The following is a 25,527-nucleotide window of genomic DNA, read 5'->3' on the forward strand; positions in this document are numbered from 1 at the left end:
GCCATAAAGGTGGATCAGGGTTGACTCTAGAATGCGTTTGTACGATATGGGTATCAAATGAAAGGTATTAATGAGTATTTTAAAAGGGCGTGGACCTAAGTTCTATAGATGGACGCCTTTTCGAGATATCGCCGTAACGATGGACCAGGGGTGACTCTAGAATGCGTTTGCACAATATGGGCATCAAACGAAAGGTGTTAATGAGTATTTTAAAAGGGAGTGGGCCTTAGTTCTATAGGTGGACGCCGTTTCGAGATATCGTCATAAAGGTGGACCAGGGGTGACTCTAGAATGCGTTTGTACGATATGGGTATCAAATGAAAGGTGTTAATGAGTATTTTTAAAGGGTGTGGGGCTTAGTTCTATAGGTGGACACCTTTTCGGAATATCGCCACAAAGGTGGACCAGGGGTGACCCTAGAATGTGTTTGTACGATATGGGTATTAAATTAAAGGTATTAATGAGGGTTTTAAAAGGGAGTGGTGGTTGTTGTATAGGTGGTCGCATTTTCGAGATATCGCCATAAAGGTGGACCAGGGGTGACCCTAGAATTTGTTTGTACAATATGGGCATCAAAAGAAAGGTGATAATGAGTATTTTAAAAGGGAGTATTCCTTAGTTCCATAGGTGGACGCCGTTTCGAAATATCGCCATAAAGGTGAAGCAGGGGTGACCCTAGAATTTGTTTGTACAATATGGGTATCAAAAGAAAGGTGTTAATGAGTATTTTAAAAGGGTGTGGGGCTTAGTTCTATAGGTGGACACCTTTTCGGAATATCGCCACAAAGGTGGACCAGGGGTGACTCTAGAATGTGTTTGTACGATATGGGTATCAAATTAAAGGTATTAATGAGGGTTTTAAAAGGGAGTGGTGGTTGTTGTATAGGTGGTCGCATTTTCGAGATATCGCCATAAAGGTGGACCAGGGGTGACCCTAGAATTTGTTTGTACAATATGGGCATCAAAAGAAAGGTGATAATGAGTATTTTAAAAGGGATTATTCCTTAGTTCCATAGGTGGACGCCGTTTCGAGATATCGCCATAAAGGTGAAGCAGGGGTGACCCTAGAATTTGTTTGTACAATATGGGTATCAAAAGAAAGGTGATAATGAGTATTTTAAAAAGGGAGTATTCCTTAGTTCCATAGGTGGACGCCGTTTCGAGATATCGCCATAAAGGTGAAGCAGGGGTGACCCTAGAATTTGTTTGTACGATATGGGTATCAAATTAAAGGTATTAATGAGAGTTTTAAAAGGGAGTGGTGGTAGTTGTATATGTGAAGGCGTTTTCCAGATATCGACCAAAATGTGGACTAGGGTGACCCAGAACATTATCGGTTGGATACCGCTAATTTATTTATATATGTAATACCTGGCAAGATTTTAAGGGTGTTTTATTTCGCCCTGCAGAACTTTTTCATTTTCTTCTACTTAATATGGTAGGTGTCACAACCATTTTATAAAGTTTTTTCTAAAGTTATATTTCGCGTCAATAAAACAATCCAATTACCTTACCATGTTTCATCCCTTTTTTCGTATTTGGTATAGAATTATGGCATTTTTTTCATTTTTCGCAATTTTCGATATCGAAAAAGTGGGCGTGGTCATAGTCGGATTTCGTTCATTTTTCATACCAAGGTAAAGTGGGTTCAGATAAGTACGTGAACTGAGTTTAGTAAAGATATATCGATTTTTGCTCAAGTTATCGTGTTAACGGCCATGTGGAAGGACAGACGGACGACTGTGTATAAAAACTGGGCGTGGCATCAACCGATTTCGCCCATTTTCACAGGAAACAGTTAACGCCATAAAATCTATGGCCCTACCAAATTTCAAAAGGATTGGTTAATTTTTGTTCGATTTATGGCATTAAAAGTATCCTAGACAAATTAAATGAAAAAGGGCGGAGCCGCGCCCATTTTTAAATTTTCTTTTATTTTTGTATTTTGTTGCACCATATCATTACTGGAGTTGAATCTTGACATAATTTACTTATATACTGTAAAGATATTAAATTTTTTGTTAAAATTTTACTTTAAAAAAATTTTTTTTTAAAAGTGGGCGTGGTCCTTCTCCGATTTCGCTAATTTTTATTAAGCGTACATACAGTAATAAGAGTAACGTTCCTGCCAAATTTCATCATGATATCTTCAACGACTGCCAAATTACAGCTTGCAAAAGTTTTAAATTACCTTCTTTAAAAAGTGGGCGGTGCCACGCCCATTGTCCAAAATTTTACTAATTTTATATTTTGCGTTATAAGTTCAACTCATCTAACAAGTTTCGTCGCTTTATCGGTCTTTTGTAATGAATTATCGCACTTTTTCGGTTTTTCGAAATTTTCGATATCGAAAAAGTGGGCGTGGTTATAGTCCGATATCGTTCATTTTAAATAGCGATCTGAGATGAGTGCTCAGTAACCCACATACCAAATTTCATCAAGGTACCTCAAAATTTACTCAAGTTATCGTGTTAACGGACGGACGGACGGACGGACGGACGGACGGACGGACATGGCTCAATCAAATTTTTTTTCGATCCTGATTATTTTGATATATGGAAGTCTATATCTATCTCGATTCCTTTATATATGTACAACCAACCGTTATCCAATCAAACTTAATATACTCTGTGAGCTCTGCTCAACTGAGTATAAAAAGGACTATTAGAATAATATTCTATTTTGCATATAGGTATATAATAAAGGAACTTACACATATGAATATGTTTGATCGATTTTTGAACATCTGATCAGTCGATCAAACATATTCATATGTGTAAGTTCCTTTATTATATACCTATATGCAAAATAGAATATTATTCTAATAGTCCTTTTTTATACTCAGTTGAGCAGAGCTCACAGAGTATATTAAGTTTGATTGGATAACGGTTGGTTGTACATATATAAAGGAATCGAGATAGATATAGACTTCCATATATCAAAATAATCAGGATCCAAAAAAAATTTGATTGAGCCATGTCCGTCCGTCCGTCCGTCCGTTAACACGATAACTTTAGTAAATTTTGAGGTATCTTGATGAAAATTGGTATGTAGGTTCCTGAGCACTCATCTCAGATCGCTATTTAAAATGAACGATATCGGACTATAACCACGCCCACTTTTTCGATATCGAAAATTTCGAAAAACGGAAAAAATGCGATAATTCATTGCCAAAGGCGGTTAAAGCGATGAAACTTGGTAGATGGGTTGACGTTATGACGCAGAATAGAAAATTAGTAAGATTTTGGACAATGGGCGTGGCACCGCCCACTTTTACAAGAAGGTAATTTAAAAGTTTTGCAAGCTGTAATTTGGCAGTCGTTGAAGATATCATGATGAAATTTGGCAGGAACGTTACTACTAGTACCATATATGTGCTAAATAAAAATTAGCAAAATTGGATGAAGAACACGCCCACTTTTTAAAAAAAATTATTTTTAAATTCAAATTTTAACAAAAAATTTAATATCTTTACTGTATATAAGTAAATTAAGTCAAAATTCAACTCCAGTAATGATATGATGCAACAAAATACAAAAATAAAAGAAAATTTCAAAATGGGCGTGGCTCCGCCCATTTTCATTTAGTTTGTCTAGAATACTTTTAATGCCATAAGTCGAACAAAAATTTACCAATCCTTTTGAAATTTGGTAGGAGCATAGACTCTATGACGGTAACTGTTCTCTGTGAAAATGGGCAAAATCGGTGGAAGCCACGCCCAGTTTTTATACACAGTCCACCGTCTGTCCTTCCGCTCGGCCGTTAACACAATAACTTGAGCAAAAACCGATATATCTTTACTAAACTTAGCCCACGTATTTACCTGAACTCACTTTATCTTGGTATAAAAAATGGCCGAAATCCGACCATAACCACGCCCACTTTATCGATATCGAAAATTACGAAAAATGAAAAAAATGCCATAATTCTATACCAAATACGAAAAAAGGGATGAAACATGGTAACTGGATTGGTTTATTGACGCAAAATATAACTTTGGAAAAAACTTTGTAAAATGGGTGTGACACCTACCATATTAAGTAGAAGAAAATGAAAAAGTTCTACAAGGCGTAATCAACAGCCCTTGGAATCTTGGCAGGAATACTGTTAGTGGTATTGAATATATAAATAAATTAGCAGTACCCGACAGATGATTTTCTGGATCACCTGGTCCACATTTGGTCGATATCGCGAGAACGCCTTCACATATACATCTAAGGGCCACTCGCTTTTAAAACCCTCACTAATGCCTTTAATTTGATATCCATATCGTACAAACACATTCTAGAGTCACCCCTGGCCCACCCTAATGGCGATATCTCGAAAAGGCGTGCACCTATAGACATAATGCCTACTCCCTCTTAAAATGCTCAGTAACACCTTTCGTTTGATACCCATATCGTAAAAACATTCTAGAGTCACCACTGGCTCACCCTAATGGCGATATCTCGAAAAGGCGTCCACCTATAGACCTAATGTCCACTCCCTCTTAAAATGCTCAGTAACACCTTTCGTTTGATACCCATATCGTACAAACATTCTCGAGTCACCCCTGGCCCACCCTAATGGCGATATCTCGAAAAGGCGTCCACCTATAGACCTAATGCCCACTCCCTCTTAAAATGCTCAGTAACACCTTTCGTTTGCTACCCATATCGTACAAACATTCTAGAGTCACCCCTGGCCCACCCTAATGGCGATATCTCGAAAAGGCGTCCACCTATAGACCTAATGCCCACTCCCTCTTAAAATGCTCAGTAACACCTTTCGTTTGATACCCATATCGTACAAACATTCTAGAGTAACCCCTGGCCCACCCTAATGGCGATATCTCGAAAAGGCGTCCACCTATAGACCTAATACCCACTCCCTCTTAAAATGCTCAGTAACACCTTTCGTTTGATACCCATATCGTAAAAACATTCTAGAGTCACCCCTGGCTCACCCTAATGGCGATATCTCAAAAAGGCGTCCACCTATAGACCTAATGTCCACTCCCTCTTAAAATGCTCAGTAACACCTTTCGTTTGATACCCATATCGTACAAACATTCTAGAGTCACCCCTGGCCCACCCTAATGGCGATATCTCGAAAAGGCGTCCACCTATAGACCTAATGCCCACTCCCTCTTAAAATGCTCAGTAACACCTTTCGTTTGCTACCCATATCGTACAAACATTCTAGAGTCACCCCTGGCCCACCCTAATGGCGATATCTCGAAAAGGCGTCCACCTATAGACCTAATGCCCACTCCCTCTTAAAATGCTCAGTAACACCTTTCGTTTGATACCCATATCGTACAAACACATTCTAGAGTCACCCCTGGCCCACCCTAATGACGATATCTCGAAAAGGCGTCCACCTATAGACCTAATGCCCACTCCCTCTTAAAATGCTCAGTAACACCTTTCGTTTGCTACCCATATCGTACAAACATTCTAGAGTCACCCCTGGCCCACCCTAATGGCGATATCTCGAAAAGGCGTCCACCTATAGACCTAATGCCCACTCCCTCTTAAAATGCTCAGTAACACCTTTCGTTTGATACCCATATCGTACAAACACATTCTAGAGTCACCCCTGGCCCACCCTAATGACGATATCTCGAAAAGGCGTCCACCTATAGACCTAATGCCCACTCCCTCTTAAAATGCTCAGTAACACCTTTCGTTTGATACCCATATCGTACAACCATTCTAGAGTCACCCTTGGTCCACCTTTATGGCGATATCTTGAAAAGGCGTCCACCTATAGAACTAAGGATTACTCCCTTTTAAAATACTCATTACCATCTTTCATTTGATACCCATATCATACAAACACATTCTAGAGTCACCCCTGGCCCACCCTAATGGCGACATTTCGAAAAGGCGTCCACCTATAGACCTAATGCCCACTCCCTCCTAAAATGCTCAGTAACACCTTTCATTTGATTCCCATATCGTACAACTAGAGACACCCCTGGTCCACCTTTATGGCGATATCTCCAAACGGCGTCCACCTAGGGAACTAAGGATCACTCCTTTTCAAAATACTCATTAACAGCTTTTATTTGATACCCATATCGTACAAACATATTCTAGAGTCACCCCTGGTCCACCTTTATGGGGATTTCTCGAAAAGGCGTTCACCTATAGAACTAAAGCCCATTCCCTTTTAAAATACTCATTATCACCTTTCATTTGATACCCATATCGTACAAACACATTCTAGAGTCAGCCCTGGTCCACCTTTATGGCGATATCCCTAAATGGCGTCCATCCATAGAACTATGGCCTACTCTCTCTTAAAATACTCTTTAATACCTTCCATTTGATACACATGTCATACAACCACATTCCAGGGTTACCCTAGGTTCATTTTCCTACATGGTGATTTTCCTTATTTTGTCTCCATAGCTCTCAACTGAGTATGTAATGTTCGGTTACACCCGAACTTAGCCTTCCTTACTTGTTCTATTTGTGTTTGACAGTCCTGAAGATGATTTCAGACTGAAATCGAAATATCGACGAAGTAAAACTAAAACACAACTTTAAATATTGTGTTTTATTTAACTAAGGCCTATCAGCTCATTAAATTTTTTACAATAATTCTCATAAATATTTTTGCAATTTCTATGCCAAAATTTAAAAATCAAAGTTTAGCAAGAATATGTTTTTATATAAGGAGACATTTTTCGCTGATTTTTGTCCATTTATATAAAGGAAGTGCTAAAAATTTTTTTATTTTATTTTTATTTTCTTCTTTTTGTACAGTTTCTCGGTGTTTCAACCTATCTGTTAAGTTTTACGCTTGTAGCTCAATGAGAACTTACATAAAAATCAATCCCAAAATTCCCTCCGTTCCGTTTGATTTGTCCAAATATCTCAGTCCGTGCGCCCCCTAGCGAAACTTTTTATACTCAGTTGAGCAGAGCTCACAGAGTATATTAACTTTGATTGGATAACGGTTGGTTGTACAGGTATAAAGGAATCGAGATAGATATACACTTCCATATATCAAAATCATCAGTATCGAAAAAAAAATTCGATTGAGCCATGTCCGTCCGTCCGTCCGTTAACACGATAACTTGAGTAAAATTTGAGGTATCTTGATGAAATTTGGTATGTAGGTTCCTGGGCACTCATCTCAGATCGCTATTTAAAATGAACGATATCGGACAATAACCACGCCCACTTTTTCGATATCGAAAATTTCGAAAAATCGAAAAAGTGCGATAATTCATTACCAAATACGGATTAAGCGATGAAACTTGGTAAGTTAGTTGAACTTATGACGCAGAATAGAAAAATGGAAAAATTTTGGACAATGGGCGTGGCACCGCCCACTTTTAAAAGAAGGTAATTTAGAAGTTTTGCAAGCTGTTATTTGGCAGTCGTTGAAGATATCATGATGAAATTTGGCAGGAACGTTACTCTTATTACTATATGTCTGCTTACTAAAAATTAGCAAAATCGGACATCGACAACGCCCACTTTTTAAAAAAAAAATTTTTTTAATTCAAATTTTAAAAGAAAAGTTAATATCTTTACAGTATATAAATAAATTATGCCAGCATTCAACTCCAGTAATGATATGGTGCAACAAAATACAAAAATAAAAGAAAATTTCAAAATGGGCGTGGCTCCGCCCTTTTTCATTTAATTTGTCTAGGATACTTTTAATGCCATAACTCGAACAACAATTTACCAATCCTCAATCGATATCGAAAATTACGAAAAATGAAAAAAATGCCATAATTATATACCAAATACGAAAAAGGGGATGAAACATGGTAATTGTATTGGTCTATTGACGCAAAATATAACTTTAGAAAAAAACTTGGTAAAATGGGTGTGACACCTACAATATTAAGTAGAAGAAAATGAAAAAGTTTTGCAGGGCGAAATAAAAAGCCCTTGGAATCTTGGAAGGAATACTGTTCGTGGTATTACATATATAAATAAATTAGCGGTACCCGACAGATGAAGTTCTGGAGTACCCTGGTCCATATTTTGGTCGATATCTCGAAAACGCCTTCACATATACAACTAAGGGCCACTCCCTTTTAAAACCCTCATTAATACCTTTAATTTGAGTCACCCCTGGTCCACGTTTATAGCGATATCTCGAAAAGGCGTCCACATATAGAACTAAGGCCCACTCCTTTTTAAAATACTCATTAACACCTTTCATTTGATACCCATATTGTACAAAAAAATTCTAGAGCCACCCCTGGCCCACCTTTATGGCGATATCTCGAAAAGGCATCCACCTATGGAACTAAGGCCCACTCCCTTTTAAAATACTCATTAACACCTTTCATTTGATACCCATATCGTACAAACAAATTCTAGAGTCACCCCTGGTCCATCTTTATGGCGATATCTCGAAAAGGCGTCCACCTATAGAACTAAGGCCCACGCTCTTTTAAAATACTCATTAACACCTTTCATTTGAAACCCATATCGTACAAACGAATTCTAGAGTCACCCCTGGTCCACCTTTATGGCGATATCTCGAAAAGGCGTCCACCTATAGAACTAAGGCCCACGCCCTTTTAAAATACTCATTAACACCTTTCATTTGATACCCATATTGTACAAACGCATTCTAGAGTCACCCCTGGTCCACGTTTATGGCGATATCCCGAAAAGGCGTCCACCCATAGAACTAAGGCCCACTCCCTTTTAAAACACTTATTAACACCTTTCGTTTGATACCCATATTGTACAAACGCATTCTAGAGTCAACCCTGGTCCACTTTATAACGATATTCCGAAAAGGCGTCCACCTATAGAACTAAGGCCCACTCCCTTTTAAAATACTCATTAACACCTTTCATTTGATACCCATATAGTACAAACAAATTCTAGAGTCACCCCTGGTCCACCTTTATGGCGATATCTCGAAAAGGCGTCCACATAGAACTAAGGCTCACGCTCTCTTAAAATACTCATTAATACCTTTCGTTTGACACCCATAGTGTACAAACGCATTCTAGAGTCACCCCTGGTCCCCTTTATGGCGATATCACGAAACGGCGTCCACCTATGGAAATAATGATCACTCCCTTTTAAAATACTCATTAACACCTTTCATTTGATACCCATATTGTACAAACGCATTCTAGAGTAAAACCTGGTCCACCTTTATGGCGATATCCCTAAATGGCGTCCACCTATAGAACTATGGCTCACTCCCTCTTAAGCTCTTTAATACCTTTCATTTGATACACATGTCATACAAACACATTCCAGGGTTACCCTCGGTTCATTTTCCTACATGGTTATTTTCCCTTATGTTGCCACCATAGCTCTCAACTGAGTATGTAATGTTCGGTTACACCCGAACTTAACCTTCCTTACTTGTTGTATTGTGTCATCGGCTGCCATCGACCTCTGAATCAAGTACGAATTTTCCAGTCTCTAGCTCTCGAGAAGTTACCTAAAAGCTGGTTTGAAAATTTGCAAATTCTTATCTAATTATTTCGATTCGTGCGCCACCTAACGATTTTTTTTCTTTTTCTTGCATTGTCACCGTGTTTTAACCTATGTGTAAAGTTTCACGTTTGTAGCTCAGTGAGAAGTTACATACAAGTCGATTGCAAGATTTGTATGAAAAGCGGACAAACATTCAACCGACCTATATAAAGGAAGTAAAATGTCACTGCTCAATTGCAGCAAGTGATTAGGTTGGGTATAAGTAACACAAAGACCCAGTCACTGGAAGAAGTCGCTACATAATTGGCGCTTAACTGTTTAAAAGGTCTTGGCCATCCAACAAGTCGCTTCTTCCTTGGGCTAAGTGCTGTCAATTGGTAACCCCAAGCGAAATAAATCGATTTCCACCTGCCCGTAGGAGCGTTCCGATAAGAATACCTTCTTATTCGAAGCATTATCTTTCATTGGAATAACATGGTCTAGCCATCGTAGCTACAGTGTTTTAGTTCGCTGAACTATGTTGGTGTCCTCGCAAAGCTCGTGCAGCTCATCATTAAATCTTCTTCGGTACTCACCGTCGCTAACTCGTAGAGGTCCGTTAATATTTCGAAGAACTTTTCTCTCCGAACACCCCCAGAGCCACCTCTTCAGACTTTGTTATTTGTGTAAAAGCTGATTTCCCAATAAACGAAGTCTTTTAACAACAGTAGCATGGTTGCCAAGGCGCAAATGCGCTGACTCTATTAGTCGATTAGCGGAATAATCGATTATAAACAAGAGCCCTGCTGTTTATGCTCATCAGGTTCAAACGGCTGAGTACTTATGCGCCGGATTTCTTCACAGTGCTTACGGATATGTCTCCTTATACCCCTGGGATACAAAGATTTTTCAATCCGATTTCTATTAAAATGCCCAGATTTCTGATAATTTAACAGAAACATTTTGTTCAGCATTTCATTTCGCTCCTTTATGGGGCGTATTCCCGTCGACCTGTGTATATAATGTTCAATTGACATAAGAATACGACATCCCGTTGTAGCTCTGAGCGCAATGTTTTGACAGGCTTGTTGCTTCCTCCAGTAGGTTTCTTTTAAGATGGCCGACCATATCACGTACCACAAAAGCGGCTGGCCAATTGCTTCCATTTCATCCATATCAGAATTTTTGTTTGTTATGGTTCTGAACTTTGGGTAAAATTGCGGCTGCATACTCGCCAAAATGTAGGTCATTATCGAACATCACTTCCAATATTTTGGGAACTTAAAGCAATAAGCATTTTAAACGCAACCAAAATCAGTAATGTAATATAAAACAAAAACAAAAAATATCTACTCACCCTTTTGCAAGTCCATTTCATCCATATCAGAATTTTTGATTTGTTGAAGCTTTTCACGAAATTTCTTTGTGATTTGCTTACGTTGGTAGTCAGCTTCTATTTCCTGTTTTGTACGGGGTATCCGAAAGCGAATGCAACAGCAGACCATTATTACTAAATAAATAAACAATTTGAGATGAATACAGTTAACTGTTTATACTGCTCCTGATAAAGAATCGATCGTTCACAAAAATTAAACAAAACCCTTATTTACTTTTGAGCTGGTCTCAATTCATTAAAAGTAAGGTAATGACCTTCTCCCCGAAATAGTCACATGGTCAAACAGAAATTTCCTAAATGGCCACTACACGAAATTTTGAAAAATCTTAAAGTCAGTTGGTCTTATGGCCAATTGACCTTTTGACCGATTCATAATCTAAATTGACTTTATATCCGTTGCTGCAGGCGAAATCTGTACGCTTTGATGTCGAACACATGTACTTGAATGGAGAGCTGCACACTAGGCGTAAGCTGCATGAAAGCGACAAAGCATGAAAGTTTCATGTAGCTAAGCGTACAGCAATGTTGGTCGCTGAGCGTACGTACGCTTCAAAAAACGAAGACCAAGATGTTTGTTTAAATTTTTTGTATGCAAATTTGTGTAATTAGTTAGAAAATGTTACTTTAGTAAATAAAAGTGCGTGAAAGGTATATTACCAAAGCGAAAAAGAGTATTCAACACCACAACAGCTTGGTTAGACATTGTTGAAGCGATTAAAAGGCTAAAAAGTGTTGGAAACTAGAAATCACTTTTTTCTCTAGTCCGCGGGGGTGTAAAGTTGCCTTTCATAATTTACAAAGGCACGGAGATGCAAACAACGTTTAATACCTATTTTCCTTTGGTTTCGGCGACGGATATAGCTGAAGAATTTAAATTTTTTATTTTTTTCAATAATTGTTTGCTTTTTGTAGCGACGTTCGAAAGTAGCTTCGTGTGCAGATCTTGAGGCGTAGATAAATCGTTGCTATATGTCATATCTTATACACGTCTATGAAGCTACGCCTCGTGTGCATGTTGCCTAAGTAACATACAGGTGTACGTCTAGAAAACTAATGGTTTTAAGTTAACTACAGCTCATCCCGAGTTGAAGTTAAACCACTACAGAAACAAATCCTTTATCTGTAACAACCGATACCAACAAGTTATTAGCTACCATCCAGTGAGTTTTCTAGCTCCATATCACGCTCAATTCTCACGGGAATGCTCTGCATCATTGAGAGACTTGAGAAGCAGAGGTCGTGATATTTTTTTTCACATGAGTTGTAGGCTGATGTCGCAGATGTGAAAAAGTAGGTTGTTTAAAGGCAGCGTTGCCAAAGTAAAGACAAGAATTTAAATTAAACTATCTGGCTCACAAATTGAACCAAACTTCTATCTGGCTCAAATCGTTGTTGTTGCATTTCCATGAAAAATTATTTATCTGCCTCAGGATCTTTGCGACGGGATCATGGCTATTACTTTATTATAGGCTTATTGTCGGCGGCATCTAATTGGTTTCTTACCGGATTACAGATTTTATAGTTAACATTTATCGGTATCTCTTTTATAACAAACTTCGATTTGGTGACACTCCGATAAAAAGTCGTTCACTTTCGATATCAAATAGGTAGCTTTTTGATAACAAATAAATGGTTTTTCGATAACAAAGCAATGACATGACAAACTCTGAAAGAAAATCGATAACTCTTCGATAACAAATGCAGAACTTTTTTATTGCTTATCTATAACTCTTCGATAAAGAGCAGATAACTTTTTGATACATAACCTTTTACTTTTCAGTGATAAATCGATAAGTTTTCGATTACATACATACGATACATTTTCAATGATAGGTCTATAACTTTTCGATAGCAAACAGATAAAATTAGTAACTTATGGCTAACCTTTTTTCTATCGATAGATAATTTATAACAATTCGTTAACAAATCGATTACTCGTCTATACCTCGTCGATAGCACGCTGCTAACAAAATCACGGATAACGAACCGTTAAAAAATAAGAAAATTGATAAAATGCTCGGTTCCGATTTTGGTTCCAGTCTAATACGGTTTCGGTTCAGGTATTGTTCCCGTTTGATTTCCTTTCCTTTTCTTTTCCTTTCTTTTCTTTTCTTTTCTTTTCTTTTCTTTTCTTTTCTTTTCTTTTCTTTTCTTTTCTTTTCTTTTCTTTTCTTTTCTTTTATTTTCTTTTCTTTTCTTTTCTTGCCTTGTCTTGTCTTGCATTTACTTGTCTTGCCTTTTATTTCCTTTCCTTTCTTTTACTTGGATATTCCACTAAGCTATACCCAAACCTATTTACAGTGGTGTGCTTTGAAAAAGAGCCAGCAACCTATTGTCGCTGGTACATAATGGAGCCAAGTGCAGTTTCTTAACTTATGTCGTGTCCTGTGGCATGAGTATTTGAATTTTCGTGAAAAGTCAATAGGGAAAAATTAAATATTTTTCATTTTATCTTAATATATGTTCGGGTTTGCATTATCCTTGCTAGCTTCTGGGCAATGCCTTGGTTTTAATAGGTTTTTTCACGGATGCGACTTTTGCTGGTCTGTTGTTAAGAGCCACTTTACTCTATTGTAATTAAATCATGATGTATTAAGTGAACCATAACCCAGCCCATTTTGACGTAAGTTTTGTTTCGTTGTCATGCTTGGATATCCATCGAACGGGTATATTAACCAACGTCAATCACAGTATGGCTCCAATCAAAATCCTGTTACGCTTCCAAGCTTACGGCATAATAAGGAGAGATATTGGAACATAATATATGTGAATAAATCTAACATGTTTGCATCTAACTGATTAACCAGTGGTCAAGTGAATAGGTATTTTTTGATAAGACGAATGTATCGAATGTATGACGAATGCTCAATATTACAATAAGATTTTAAGTGAAGCTATGCTATGATATTCATGGTTTACTATGACATTTCTATAAATGTCTTAGCAGCATAAAGCGCCAATTAATGGTGACTTATCCATAACCAGATAAAATAGCTGATCGAACCTACCTTATGGAAATCAATGTAATCGATTAATGGTGCCATACCACAATACAAACGCCATAACCATACCATTGCCAACCAATTGTTTCTGGACGGGTTGCTTTTACGAAGTAAGGAAAAAGGGGAATAATTCATTCCCCTTCAGCGAAAATTTTAGTAGAAAAGTACCTTTAGTAGTATATTAGTAGTGATAATAAATTTGTATATGCCAACAGGTTTTAGGGGAAGTAATTAATTTTCTTCTAAATATTTCGGGAATTGATATAGGGTTATGTTGGTTTGGTCAATCTTTCAGAACTTGTTTGAAGGATGTCGTACTTCAGAATTTTATTCAAAAATACACTATATCAAAATTTGTTTCAAAAACTCCCTATCTGAGCATAAGTTCAATGGATTTTGACATAAGAGGGAGTTACTGAAAATCATTCTAAGATAAGGCGTTCTTCAACCTAAGGCTAATATAGGGCGTTTCTGTGAAAAATCCTGAAATGGGAAATTTTTGAAAAGTATTTTGAGATAGGACGATTTCGAGCTGGCAGCCGGCATAGGGTGATACTCTGCTCAGCAGCTGCAATGAGCAGACAAAAAAAATTAAGAAAACGGCTTATTGTCTTAGAACTTTATATTCCGGCCCTGCCTTTGGCAGAAGGGTTAAGCTTTTATTGCGGTCCTGCTACACAGGGACTATTTACCTTTTTATTCTGAAATTTCGGAAAGCTCTTTTCCGTTTTAGTATTCATGGAAGTGTTTCGAATAAACCGTTAATTTAGAATTTTCGGAACACGTTCGTTTTATACTATCTCACGTGGTCCGAATATTCGAAATAAGTATATACATAATATTCAAAATATAAAACGATTCCACAAACCCTTAAATGGAGACGAATGTTCCGAATATACAGAATTAATAAGTTAACATGCTCAATGAATACATTTCGCTTTGGCAACTCCATTACTTACTAATGACATTTTTACGTGAATCGATTTACTAGTCGAGTTTTTGACGTTTAACGATGAATTTTAAATTGCTTTAGGTTTCGTATCATTGTGAATCAAACTAAGTGTGATATCTGTCAACTGCCTGGCAGGATGTTCAATATGGATACTTTTTAGTGTTTTGACAGAGTGTTCAATATGGCGGCGCATAGGGCCGGCTATCTTCAGCGGGTGATAGAAAGAGATACAGAATGAGACAGCGATAGTCAATTACAAATCAGGTGATCCAATCACTTTGGAATTTTGACGTCTACGCAGAAGATATCACACTTAAGGCTCCATTACTGATACTTAGCATAGACTTGACTTGACTTGAGAACTGTCACTTACAGTTCTGTTATGCCCTATTACGGTATACAACTCAACTTAGTTGAGTTGTAATTAAAGCAACTCAACTTTAAGACAACTCAACTCCTGTTTGGTATTACGAATTACAACTTATTTCAGTTGAAGTTGAATTGAGTTGCCAACTTCAGAAAGTGATGATTTGACAGGTAAATGAACAGCTGATCAATTTGTGGGGGGAATTTAAGAATTTGCAAAAGTGATTTTGTTATTAAAAGCAAAACGGATATTATATGAAAGCTATTTTATAATGGCGAAAATGTTGGTGATTGACATGTCGCGAATACGGAAAACATTCATTCCAATCCCGTGGAACTACCTAGGACCATAATGTAATACTTCTATATTACTACTACTGAACTGTGCAGCCTGTCAAACATTACAGTACAGATATACAACGACAGAAGGAGACAAAATCTCAAGGCTGTCGTTAAATTTTTGTAAAAAAGGCGCTTAAATATTTCAGCGCACAAAAATAAAGGTCCGTTTTTCGCACCATCTGTGGACGTGTGTAATATTTGTATAGTGTCAGAAAAAGCTTTAAGACAAGTTCTCAAGGCATGCCCAATTGGAAATGCAAAATTAAGTTTAATAAATAAAATTTTTCAAAATACAAGTGATGCATTCTCCAATAGTATCATGGACGATCACATAGCCATCGAAAATTTATTTAGCAATGACATCTTTAATAATCACCGGACACAGCTGTGTAAGGAAGTAATAAGGTTTTATTTGGATATTCGTTTGTTTTTTGAAACGAAAAAAAGCACAGACGAAAAAGAATATGTTAGAAAAAAATTTACAAAATTGATATTATTTCAACACTAATAGCAGCCAGCCCAGGACTCATATTTTGTTTACTTTATCAAAAATTTACTTCATTAAAAAACTCAAAATAAGTAAAAAATTTTAAAACGTTTATATATCGTTTCTAATTTACTTTAAATTATTTTAAAAAATGTTTAAAGAAATGCTTGTTGGGATGTATGTATAAGTATATTTTTATACATGTATATTTGAATTGTTTTCATTTCAAAAATATGAATTCTTCGCCTTGTTTTTTTTTACTATTTATGTAAATAATGTACTTTGTATGGCTGCAACCCATGTTTAAAGAATAAATACATCAAGCCTTGTATTGTATTTTTTGCCTTTTCATTGTTTAATCGACTAAACTGAGATTTTATAACAATTAGTATCCAGAAGTTGGGTAAAGGGGATAGTGACCCGTTGTTACCCCTTTAATACTTTTTTTACACACGCTACTACAATTCACTAACACTAACAAAGCCCGCGCATGCGCAGAACATACATTTGCACAGTTTCAACAAATAATGATTGACAGAAAATTTGCACATTAGGAAGATAGGAAGGTATTGATATAGAAGTACTATATATATGCCTAGGACCAAGTAAGAAAATGTTTTGCTCGTTACTAAACAAAATTAAGGACCATTTCCGCATATGCGTTGGTATTTTAAAATTATGCGTCACACTCCGATTCCTTGCTGACGGCAGCTATCAAATATGCCGTGGAAATGATTTTGGTGTTGGACTAGTTCTAGATATTATTGAGGAGCATATTTGTGCGAATTGGATTAAAATCCAAACAGCAAAAATTGTATTTACTCTAAAACAGGATTCCCAGGAGTAGTGATTAGTATCAATGTGACCCACGTTCGCATAATTTCACCTATTTTGGCAGCATCCGAACTGCGGCCGGCCTCGTCCAACTTCGGAATGGCGCTTCATAAAGTCAAAAAGTTATTCAATGTAATCCTTTTAAACGCTATTTTTTCTATAAATGTGTACAAAATTGTCGATTATTTTTTGATTAAAAAAGGTTTAACTACCCGCTTTAAATTTTTTTTTTTTTTTTGTAGCGTTTTGTGCACCATCTAACTCTTATCTAAGGTATCAAAAGACGCGTTTCGATCTCCGTTTTTAGGATTCGAAAGCGGAAATTAAAAATTTTATTTCTGTCGAAAAATATTTACAAAAACCCACAAAATGGCCCGAGTATCCGAAATATGAGGCCTGTTCCACAGTTTTTTTGCAAAGAATATCTTTCTGCGTTGGCGGCCTTTGGCAGCGATTTGTAAAAATAACCCTGAGTGGGTCCAACGCCTTTCTGCATTAGTGTGTACAAAAAATCTGGCAAAATACAACAACCACTTGAAATTAGATTTTATTGGAAATTAAATTTTTAATTTCGGAGGTCGAAACGGTGCTTTTGATACCAACTTTGAAAATTTTTGTTAAAAATTAGGTGATGAACCGTCTTGTAAAACATTACATTTTTTCAAAACAACTGCAAAATTGTATGAGACAACTGCTAGTAATCAGTTGTAAGATTTTGACGTCTTTGACAACTACACTAACACAAGGTTTAAACGGTAATGCCACAAAAAGTTGTAAGACTATACAACTCAACCGACATTTTTTTTGACAGGTTGAGTTGTAATCTGTAATACCAAATTGCGAAATTTCAACCCAACCAGAGTTGACTTGTAAACGGTAATACGGGCATTAAATGAACATTGCATGTTACTGATTACTCAAAACTTGGCAACACTTAACTTGACTTAGAAGTCTGTTGAATTTTGATTTTCTATGTAAGTTCTAAGTGACGTTTACATTTTGAGATGCCATTTGTTTGTTTCCATTTCATTTTGACATTTTGTCATACAAATTGGCATTTATTTAAAAATCAATTTCAACGCTGATTATGATGCCAGATTGTATGCGCCAAGTGGAGTATAATCGTGGCTAAGTTGCCAAGTTTACGCCAAGTCAAGTCAAGTCTATGCTAAGTATCAGTAATGGGGGCTTTAGTTTGATTCACAATGTTTCGTATGTTCATAGGTTTTCGAAAGTGCACGGATCCCTTGGTATCCGTACCTTTCATAAAATTACCTTTGTTCAGCCGCACTAATAGATCATGGCATGGTTAATAAATTCATCGTAAAATTAAAAAAATTGATCTAAGGAATTATGCTGTTCAGTATTTATCGGGTATTTGCAAACTGATTGCTTACTATTTGTACTACTAATATTTTTCGAAAAATCGGAAAGAAACAACACAGTTAATGGATGTCAACTCGATTTGGGAGCATATGGCTGCAATTGTCAAAAAATTTGTCAGCCGAGCAAACCTCTTGTGATTGAATCATGGTATAAATATATACCTTTTCTACCTATTCGAAAATTATAATCCACAGGTTACTGAGTTTTCTTTTTATACTCAGTTGAGCAGAGCTCACAGAGTATATTAACTTTGATTGGATAACGGTTGGTTGTACAGGTATAAAGGAATCGAGATAGATATAGACTTCCATATATCAAAATCATCAGTATCGAAAAAAATTCGATTGAGCCATGTCCGTCCGTCCGTCCGTCTGTCCGTTAACTTGAGTAAATTTTGAGGTATCTTGATGAAATTTGGTATGTAGGTTCCTGGGCACTCATCTCAGATCGCTATTTAAAATGAATGATATCGGACAATAACCACGCCCACTTTTTCGATATCGAAAATTTCGAAAAATCGAAAAAGTGCGATAATTCATTACCAAATACGGATTAAGCGATGAAACTTGGTAGGTGTGTTGAACTTATGACGCAGAATAGAAAACTAGTAAAATTTTGGACAATGGGCGTGGCACCGCCCACTTTTAAAAGAAGGTAATTTAGAAGTTTTGCAAGCTGTAATTTGGCAGTCGTTGAAGATATCATGATGAAATTTGGCAGGAACGTTACTCTTATTACTATATGTCTGCTTAATAAAAATTAGCAAAATCGGAGAACGACCACGCCCACCTTTTAAAAAAGTTTTTTTTTAAATTCAAATTTTAAAAGAAAAGTTAATATCTTTACAGTATATAAGTAAATTATGTCAACATTCAACTCCAGTAATGATATGTTGCAACAAAATACAAAAATAAAAGAAAATTTCAAAATGGGCGTGGCTCTGCCCTTTTTCATTTAATTTGTCTAGGATACTTTTAATGACATAAGTCGAACAAAAATTTACCAATCCTTGTGAAATTTGGTAGAGGCTTAAATTCTAGGACGATAACTGTTTTGTGTGAAAAGGGGGGAAATCGGTTGAAGCCACGCCCAGTTTTTATACACAGTCGACCGTCTGTCCTTCCGCTCGGCCGTTAACACGATAACTTGAACAAAAATCGATATATCTTTACTAAACTCAGTTCACATACTTATCTGAACTCACTTTGTATTGGTGTAAAAAATGGCTGAAATCCGACTATGACCACGCCCACTTTTTCGATATCGAAAATTACGAAAAATGAAAAAAATGCCATAATTATATACCAAATACGAAAAGAGGGATGAAATAAGGTAATTGTATTGGTCTATTGAGGCAAAATATAACTTTAGAAAAAAACTTGGTAAAATGGGTGTGACACCTACCATATTAAGTAGAAGAAAATGAAAAAGTTTTGCAGGGCGAAATCAAAAGCCCTTGGAATCTTGGAAGGAATAGTGTTCGTGGTATTACATATATAAATAAATTAGCGGTACCCGACAGATGGTGTTCTGGATCACCCTGGTCCGCATTTTGGTCGATATCTCGAAAACGCCTTCACATATACAACTAAGGGCCACTCCCTTTTAAAACCCTCATTAACACCTTTAGTTTGATACCCATATCTTACATGGCGATATCTCGAAAAGGCGTCCACCTATAGAACTAAGGCCCACGCCCTTTTAAAATACTCATTAACACCTTTCATTTTATACCCATATCATACAAACAAATTCTAGAGTCACCCCTGGTCCACCTTTATGGCGATATAGAACTAAGGCCCACGCCCTTTTAAAATACTTATTAACACCTTTCATTTGATACCCATATCGTACAAACAAATTCTAGAGTCAGCCCTGGTCCACCTTTATGGCGATATCTCGAAAAGGCGTCCACCTATAGAACTAAGGCCCACGCCCTTTTAAAATACTCATTAACACCTTTCATTTGATACCCATGTTGTACAAACGCATTCTAGAGTCACCCCTGGTCCACGTTTATGGCGATATCCCGAAAAGGCGTCCATCCATAGAACTAAGGCCCACTCCCTTTTAAAACACTTATTAACACCTTTCGTTTGATACCCATATTGTACAAAAGCATTCTAGAGTCAACCCTGGTCCACTTTTATAACGATATTCCGAAAAGGCGTCCACCTATAGGATTAAGGCCCACTCCCTTTTAAAATACTCATTAACACCTTTCATTTGATACCCATATAGTACAAACAAATTCTATAGTCACCCCTGGTCCATCTTTATGGCCATATCTCGAAAAGGCGTCCATCTATAGAACTTAGGCCCACGCCCTTTTAAAATACTCATTAATACCTTTCATTTGATACCCATATCGTACAAAATAAATTCTAGAGTCACCCCTGGTCCACCTTTATGGCGATATCTCGAAAAGGCGTCCACCTATAGAACTTAGGCCCACTCCCTTTTAAAATTATCATTAACACATTTCAGTTGATACCCATATCGTACAAATAAATTCTAGAGTCAGGCCTGGTCCACCTTTATGGCGATATCCCTAAATGGCGTACATCTATAGAACTATGGCCCACTTCCATTTGATACACATGTCATACAAACACATTCCAGGGTTACCCTAGGTTCTTTTTACAACATGGTGATTTTCCTTACTTTGTCTCCACAGCTCTCAACTGAGTATGTAATGTTCGGTTACATCCGAACTTAGCTTTCCTTACTTGTTTACTTAAATGATTTTGACATTACCTTACTTTTTTTTTGTTGAAAGTTATAGTTTACTAGCATACCCGGCAGAAGTTGTTCTGGCCTAAATTTGGTACATCTGCATACATTTTAATAAGCTTTTTCCGTCTAACTCTGCCCTCGCCCCTCTACACTTTTTCCAAATCTTTGTATTCACTCCTCCCTCCGTATTTTTCGCTTCATCTATCTCCATCTTCGTCTTATTCTATCTCTTTCTCAGTCTCCTTCTCCTTCTCTCTTTTCTCTTCTCTCAAGTTTTCCTCATTCTTCTTCATATCTTATTGCCAGTCCCAGAGGGTGGTATGTATTTTATTCCAGTCCCATTCCGAGTCTCAGTCCCAGTCCCACTACGAGTCTCAGTCTCAGTCCCGGTCCCATTCCCAGTCCCAGTCCGTCTCTGGTCTACTTCCCGGAAAAAAGCATCGTAAATACTAATATAGGCAAATTTATATACCAAATTTCAGGCAAATCGAATAGGACGTATGTAAATAGGTATGTGGGTATTATTAATTCATATCTTTATTTCGGCTTCGCATGCATATTATCAGTTTTGCCAGGTTGATGCGACTAAATCGAATATCACAATGAAAATTACTTAAAAGCTCTCAGCAACAGCTTTCATTTGATATCCAAAATACACACACATTCTAGGGGTATCCGGGTCCATGTTTTGGCCTATATCTCGAGACCCTAGTCACCAATAGGTATGAAAATTACCCTGTACTAAAGCACTCATCAACAGCTTTCATTTGATATCCGTATTGTATAAACACATTCTAGGGGTGCCCGGGTCCACGTTTTGGCCTATATCTCGAGACCCTAGTCACCGATAGGTATTAAAACTACCCTGTACTAAAGCACTCATCAACAGCTTTCATTTGATATCCACATTGTATAAACACATTCTAGGGGTACCCAGGTCCACGTTTTGGCCTATACCTGGAGACCCTAGTTACCAATAGGTATGAAAACTACCCTATACTAAAGCACTCATCAACAGCTTTCATTTGATATCCATATTGTATAAACACATTTTAGGGGTGCCCGGGTCCACGTTTTGGCCTATATCTCGAGACCCTAGTCACCCAGGGTACGAAAAATACCCAGTGTCAAAGTACTCATAAACAGCTTCCATTTGATACCCATATTGTACAAACATTTCCTGGAGTTACACGGGGCCATGTTTTGGCCTATATCTCGAGACCCTAGTCACCCAGTATCAAAGTACTCATTATACGAACATTCCCCGTGGAAAAATACATATATATACCAATTTTCATAATAATTGGTCCAGTAGTTTTTGAGTTAATCGATGGCATACATACAAACATTAATTTTTATATATATAGATTTGCTTCCACTTGCTTGATATTATTAGGTCGATTTCCATATAACAATGCAACATGAGTGGGAGAAAATTGTACAGTCTACCACACTGAGCAGCAAATCAGTACCTTTCAATACAAACAAAATTAAACAAGGAAGGGTGTCTAAGTTCGGATGTAATCGAACATTATAAACCCAACACAAACTATTTCCAAAAAAGCTAGGGAGTCTAAGTTTGGGAGCAACCGAAGATTTATACATACCTCAAACTTGAAGCTTTCGATATGTTTCAATATTATGAACTTTGGTAACATAACGGTTGATAAATATCGACTTCCATATCAAAATGCGCAGGATGAAAAAGGAATTGATTTAGTCATGTCCGTCGGTCCGTCCGTATATCTGTGATCACGATAACTTGAGTAAATATTGAGATATCTTATTGAAATTTAGTATATGGGTTCCTTGGCACGCTATTTAAAATGAGCGAAATGGGATGATAACCACGCCCACTTTTTATATACATAACATTTTGGGAAACACAAAAAACCTGATTATTTAGTAAATAATACACCCAGAAATTTGATCTAGGCCATTTTTACTAGAAATATATCTTGTTAAAAGCCTAACACATATATCGAATTTTATAATAAAACACACTAAGGTATAACTTATTATATCCGTCTACGACCCTTTTAAAAGTCTTTTTATAAATGTGCGCGTGGTACTTAACCGATCTCGCCTATTTTTTCTAGAAATAGTTCCTGCTATAAGAAAAATTTGTGTACAGGATCTTATTACGATACGTTCGTTTTTCTTTGGGTTATAGCTCCCGAAACTCTTCAATTTAATACATCAAATTAAATTCAATTAAATGGAATAAACTAAATTAAATTTAATTTAATTAAGTTAAATAAGATTAAATAAATTATATCAATTGATTTTAATCGACGAGTTGTCCGCTTGTTATCGAAGTTTTGCATTTATCATCGACAATTTGTCGAAATATTATGAATACGTTTTCGATTTGTTATCGATATGTTATCAAAAGGATATGAATTTGTTTTTAGAAACTTATTTTTGGTATCATTTGTTATCAGGGTAGAACCAATTTATATCGACGTGTTATCGAAAATTTATCGATTTCGTAAAAAAAATGAATCGATTTGCTATACAAAAATTGGCCGTTAACAATTCGTTATCAAATATTATCTATTTGCTAACGACGACTCATCGGTTTGTTATAGAACAGATAGCTATAAAAGTTTATTATAAAGTTGATGAAAAGCTGATAAAAAATCGAAAGGAAGCTAATAACAAATCGAAAACTTGACGATCATTATTCGCTGTCAATAATAAACCGATAATAAAACAATAACTTGTCTGTCTTGGTTGTTACCGATAAGAAGCCGACGAAGCTCTTCGCAAAGCGCCCGAAAATCTTTGTTTATGATAAAGTTACCTCCGCTGTGGTTTGCCTTCAACCCTTGGGAACATTCTTTTCCTAAAAGTTCACCTGTACGTTTACACAACGAATTTCACGAGTATTTGGTATTGCATTGAATATATTTGAATTGAATAGGAAAATAAATTCATCCTTTAGATACCGTGACAAGCAAAATAGTTCAAATAATTCAAATCAAATACGTACAAACACTTAAAGATATTCCCAAACAAATAGCAATAATATGCCACACGCGAAATCCACCAAAAGTAATTGTTTCCAACCAAGCAGTTTCTGGATCTTCTTCTATGTTCATAGTTCACGAAAAAATTAACACTCTCATAAATTCGGAATGGAATGAAGTGCTTTTTAATTCTGCATTTCGCAGTTATCAATATTTGGTTATTTAAAACTTCTATTTAATGAGATTCAATTTCAACATATATTAGATACATAATACGTGGTATTTCCAACATATAATGGAATATATATAAACACAGATTTTTCATTAAATTTTTAAATACTGCTTTTAATACCAAGATGGTTCTAATACTTTTAAAACTTTTTATTATAATTATTTTTAGTTAAATTTAATTTAAATTTTAGTTTTTCATCGGAAGCGCTAAGTAATAAAGCTGAAGAAATACTGATGAACTCAAATGTTCTTTTGCGCAAAATATCCTTACACTTGATGATGGCAATGTGCTACAGAATAATTGTTTAAATGTGTTAGTGTAGTGGGTACATAATTTGAATACAGGGTGTTGATGACGAAGTTGAGTGTAGTATAGTTTTATGGAGTTTCGAAAGTGTTAAGAGCCAATTATACTTCCTTAAGGGCTAATTAAACTTCCTTAACCCTAACGCCATAGTGGTAACCATACCCATATCCATAACCATCTCCAATGTGATCGAGTAATGGTGCCTTAACCTAAAAATCGGGAAAATGTCATAAAAATGAGAAAACGCAAAGAATTACAAACATATTCCACAAAAAATAAGTGTCTTAGTCATAATGTATCCAAAACAATGAATAAAATCTACAAAAAGTTATTAAATTCACCAACTCAAATATTTTTAGGTTATGGATATGGCGAGAAACCAAAAACCAATTGGTTGGCTATGGTTATGGCGTTAGCGTTATGGTATGGCACCATTAATCGATTACATTGATTTCCATAAGGTAGGTTCGATCAGCTCTTTTATCTGGTTATGGTTTTATCATATTAAGTCACCATTAATTGGCCCTTTATGGAGTTTCGAAAGTGTTAAGGGCCTGGCAAACTTGCCATATCCATATACATAAAACAGCTGATTCAATCAAACGTATGGAAATTAATGTAATTGGTGAAATGATGCCATATCGTAACGCCCTAGCCAAAACCATACCATAGCAGCCAACCATAACCTATAAATATTTCAGTCGGTGAATTTATTATATGGATATTTTATTTTTATACTCAGCGTGCTTTGCACATAACGGCATAAACGAAACGAGATATATATTTACTTCCATACATTAAAATGCTCAGGATGAAAAATTTTTACCAATGCCTGTACGACCGTTCGTCCGTCTGCTCGTCCGTCTGTCTGGGATAACTTATTGAAATTTAGTACCTATATGGTTTCCTTGCAACTCATCTCCCATCGGTATTTAAAATGAGCGAAATCGGATGATAACCACGCCCACTTTTTATGTATTTGTAATATTTTGGAAAACACAAACAAATCTGATTACTTAGTAAATAATACACCTAGAATGTTGAAATTTGATGTGTGGACTGATATTGAGACTCTTGATAAAAATTTCAAAAACTTTTTGAAAATGGCGTGGCAC

General features: G+C 36.4%; 1 protein-coding gene across 9 annotated transcripts in view; it reads right to left on the reverse strand.

Annotated features, from left to right (window-relative positions):
* LOC137240594 (uncharacterized) overlaps nt 1-25,527 on the reverse strand; it is a 69,663-nt gene that overhangs the window by 7,308 nt on the left and 36,828 nt on the right. For 8 of the 9 annotated variants that reach the window (XM_067767081.1, XM_067767079.1, XM_067767078.1 and 5 more), the window contains 2 exons: nt 23,898-24,621; nt 10,759-10,911 (listed from right to left, as the gene is read on the reverse strand). In XM_067767081.1, the coding sequence (XP_067623182.1) occupies nt 10,759-10,911; nt 23,898-24,006 (262 nt within the window). In that variant the 5' untranslated portion in view covers nt 24,007-24,621. The remainder of the gene's footprint in view (nt 1-10,758; nt 10,912-23,897; nt 24,622-25,527) is intronic. The other variant, XM_067767075.1, reaches the window with a different exon arrangement.

The sequence above is a fragment of the Eurosta solidaginis genome, chromosome 2, assembly GCF_040869045.1.
Source record: "Eurosta solidaginis isolate ZX-2024a chromosome 2, ASM4086904v1, whole genome shotgun sequence".
NCBI lineage: Eukaryota > Metazoa > Arthropoda > Insecta > Diptera > Tephritidae > Eurosta > Eurosta solidaginis.